Here is a 3,983-nt window from a genome sequence, read left to right as displayed (position 1 = left end):
CCCCCAATTTTTTTTTTTTTTCTTTTTTTGAGACAGGACTTCACTCCGTCACCCAGGCTGAAATACAGTGGTGTGATCTCAGTGCAACCTTGACCTCCTTGGGCTCAGGTGGCCCTCTCACCTCAGCCTCCCAAGTAGCTGGGACTACGGGTACGTGCCACCACACCTGGCTAATTTTTGTACTTTTGTAGAGATGGGGTCTCACCATATGGCCCAGGCTGGTCTTGAACTTCCGAGACCCAAGCCACCCACCCACCTCAGCCTCTCAGAGTGCTGGAATTACAGGTATGGCCCACCACACTTGGCTGAGAAATGGCAATCTTAAAAGGTCACCTGTTATATGATTCCTTTTATATAATGTGCTTGAAATGACAAAATTGTAGAGATGCCGCACAGAGAAGTGGTTGCAGAGGCCAAGGGGAGGGATAGCGTGACTCTAAAGGGGCAGCATGAGTGAGTTCCTTTGTGGTGACAGATCGGTTCCATGTCTTGATTATGGATGGTGGTTACCTGGGATCAAATGCTACAGAACTGTGCACAAAAGCACGTAAAAAGTGAGTGCATAAAAAATACTGCTGAAATTCAAGTCTGGCCAGTCTAGTTGTGCCGATCTACTTCCTGGTTTTGAAAAAGGGATATGCTTATTGCGGGGAGCTCAGTGATAAGTACAAGGGACCTCTTCCATTTTTGCAAGTTCTATGAGCTCACAATTATTTCAAAATAAAAAAGCAAAAACGTGTATAATTATGATAATGTAGAGACAATAGTACAAGCTCTTAAGGTAGACAAAACTGGCTCAATCTGAGTTCTGACATTTACTAGCTGATGACAGTGGCGAGTTACTCTTTCTCAGTCACATTTAGCTAAAAGTAGGGATGATTACAGAAAATGAGTTTAAAGTACCTGGCATGGTGCCTGATGCCAGTAGCTAGAAAACAATGGAAGTTATTATTATTATGGCAAAGAATATCTTAGTATTTGGAAGATGTAATTGTGCTCTTCAAATATAGTGAATAAGTATGCTCTAGCAAGCATCTGACAGATCTGACCATTTGCACCTATAAGGAGAAATGTCACGGGGTGAGACACCTCATGACAAGACTGAAACCTAAATGCCCAAAGAGAAAAATACTACTCAGTAACAGTGTACATATATAGCAGCATATCATAATGTATTTACTTATCAACACAGTGCAGTTATTTAAAACATACTATAAGTCTGCTATTATGCTTAGATATGCTATATTGAGATTTGAGTGTCTGTGAACTGTATTCCTAAATGTCAAACTTATACCTAAAATACAGAGAATAGACACTAAATAAAAGTCTGATACTCTAGTATCAACATGAAAGCAAGGATGTTTAAAAAAGCAGAAGAATTAAAAGTGAGATAACATCTTGCTCCTCTTTATCTCTGTACAGAGGAAATTTTATAGCTCAAAGTGCCCTGGCCCTATACACAAAAAAACAAATCAGGACACCGAGGAGAACCAGCCAGCTCCTGACCAAAGGCACCCACAGTCTAATGAGGCTGCTTGCCACATTCTCCCTGAATGACACGTTCAAGATCAGATAACCCGGCAGGCCAAACTGGAAGATCCAGGAATAGGAAAATTAGCTGAACTATCTGGATACCTGAGCCATCAGTATCTAAATGTCATTAAATATTTAAGGATTTTCAAAGGTTCATTCTAACTTAAAAGTTTGAGCCTTGTACTTCTAACTACCTAAAATAATTGAGATGTAAATATGACAAATAAGCTAAAACAATGCATTCTCTTTCTCTTTCATACACTAAGTAACAGAAACTCTACTGGGCCCTAGGGTTCATGAAGTTGAGATGCAGAGTTGCCCACATGGAGTTCAGGGCCTAGCTCTATCTGAGAGATAAGACACATGGACTCAAGTAACTACAATGCCAGGTTGCTAGTGTCAAGAGCCGTAAGAAAAGTCCACACGAAGTGGAATGGGAGGTCAGAGGAGGGCAAGTCAATATCTGATTAGATAGCATGAAAGTTCTATGACAATGACTACATTAAAAATGATCACTAAAGGATGGATCAAAAGCAACTGGAGATTGGCATTTGAGAAACAGGTAAGAGTCACATCAGCTGCACATGTAGGAAAGAAAAGCATGGGGGAGATTATTTTTAAAATGTAAGCCAGGTTTAAGCAAGGGTGATAGCAATTTCCTGGGGAGTACTGTAGGGCTAGGATCAGGGAGACTGAGCTCTAAAGGATGCTTCCGGAGAACAGGAATGCCATGATGAAATGGCGCTTTATGAAGATTCATCTAGCAGCACTGAGCACTCTGGACTAGCAAGAAGTGGGCTACAGCCACTCCTCAAAACCATGAAAGCCAATGCTTGAGTACAAGTGAGAGGCAATGAGGATCTAAAGTGGAGAGGGACCGAGGTAGAAAGCAAAAGACACTAGCCACTGGGGAAGACTCAAAGATGATTCAGCTTTAGGCCCAGATCTCTGGGATAAACAATGGTGGTACCACCAAAAGATGTGAAGAACACAGGAGGGGGTTTTGGAGGAAGATGAACATGGCCAATTTTAGAAACTCTGGGTTTGAGATTATGATAAATGAACCAAGTACAGATATCCAGGAGATGGCTGGATATACAGAACTGATGAGGAGATCCCAAGGGCACCTCAAACTCAAAATGTCCAGAACTAAATGCAGTCCTCTCACCAAACTACATTATTCTCCAAAGTTCCCCATCTCCGTGGCTGGTTACAAAAGCAAGAAACCTAGGAGTCACCCCTGACATCCCCTTCTCCACTACGCTTAAGCCAGTCTCCCATGTCTATCTCTTAAATCAGTCTCAACTCTGCCCACCACTCCAATTCTACCAGCAACATCTCTGGGCCACTGCCATAGTTGCAGTGGTCTCCGTATCTACTATCGCTCCCCGTAATGTGGCCAGGGTGATTTTTTAGAAGAGCACATCTGATGCTATCATTCCCTGGCTCACACCACTTCAAAAGTAGTGTGGAAAGCTACAAAAGCTTCTGATTGCTAAACTCTAAAAACCCAAATCATGGGGGAGATGGGAAGATGTTGGTCAAAGGACACAAAATTTCAATTAATAGAAGGAGTAAGTTTCAGAGATCTACTGTGTAACACAGTGACTACAACTAATAACTATTGTGCACTGGAAAATTACTGAGAGTAAATTTTAAATGTTCTGACCACACAAAATATGTATGTGAGGCCATGATTACGTTACGTAGTTTGATTGACTCATTCCACAATGTGTATATATTTCAAAACACATTGGAATCTGCCCGCCCGTCGCCACTGTCGCCGCCGCCCCCCGTCCGGCCCCCCCGGGTTCCCTCAGCCCAGCCCAGTCCAGCCCGGTTCCCGGGAGGATGAAGTTCGTGTACAAAGAAGAGCATCCGTTCGAGAAGCGCCGCTCTGAAGGCGAGAAGATCCAAAAGAAATACCCGGACCGGGTGCCGGTGATAGTAGAAAAGGCTCCCAAAGCTCGGATAGGAGACCTGGACAAAAAGAAATACCTGGTGCCTTCTGATCTCACAGTTGGTCAGTTCTACTTCTTGATCCGGAAGCGAATTCATCTCCGAGCTGACGATGCCTTGTTTTTCTTTGTCAACAATGTCATTCCACCCACCAGTGCCACAATGGGTCAACTTTACCAGGAACACCATGAAGAAGACTTCTTTCTGTACATTGCCTATAGTGATGAAAGTGTCTACGGTCTGCAAAGGTGCTGCCCCTGAGCTGGAGGGGGCTCTCATTCTACAAAGAGAGAGGTGGCCCCCCTTTCTTGACTTCCTCCTCCTTCAAGCTCAAATACCACCTCCCTTATTCAGGACCGGCACTTCTTAATGTTTAAGGCTTTCTCTCCAGCCTCTCTTAGGAGGGGTAATGGTGGAGCTGGCATCTTGTGACTCTCCCTTCTCTTTTCCCCTTTCTCTGCCCGCCTTTCCCATTCTGCTTTAGACTCTTG

The 3,983-nt window shown here is 43.6% G+C and overlaps 2 protein-coding genes across 2 annotated transcripts in view; one reads left to right on the top strand and one right to left on the bottom strand.

Moving 5' to 3' along the window:
* The window catches only part of MTM1 (myotubularin 1), a 119,831-nt gene that overhangs the window by 75,302 nt on the left and 40,546 nt on the right, over positions 1-3,983 (bottom strand). The gene's annotated exons all lie outside the window — the stretch shown is intronic.
* LOC108284210 (gamma-aminobutyric acid receptor-associated protein-like) lies at positions 3,272-3,977 on the top strand. Its single transcript, XM_037728620.1, has one exon. It carries the CDS (start codon positions 3,385-3,387, stop codon positions 3,751-3,753), a length of 369 nt encoding a protein of 122 aa, XP_037584548.1. The 5' UTR covers positions 3,272-3,384; the 3' UTR covers positions 3,754-3,977.

Source organism: Cebus imitator, unplaced genomic scaffold, assembly GCF_001604975.1.
Source record: "Cebus imitator isolate Cc_AM_T3 unplaced genomic scaffold, Cebus_imitator-1.0 Scaffold273, whole genome shotgun sequence".
NCBI classification, from domain to species: domain Eukaryota; kingdom Metazoa; phylum Chordata; class Mammalia; order Primates; family Cebidae; genus Cebus; species Cebus imitator.
This window is presented reverse-complemented; position numbering and strand designations above follow the sequence as displayed.

Excerpts from the sequence above, each read along its gene's own strand:
- LOC108284210 (XM_037728620.1), top strand. The coding sequence starts at position 3,385 with ATGAAGTTCGTGTACAAAGAAGAGCATCCGTTCGAGAAGCGCCGCTCT.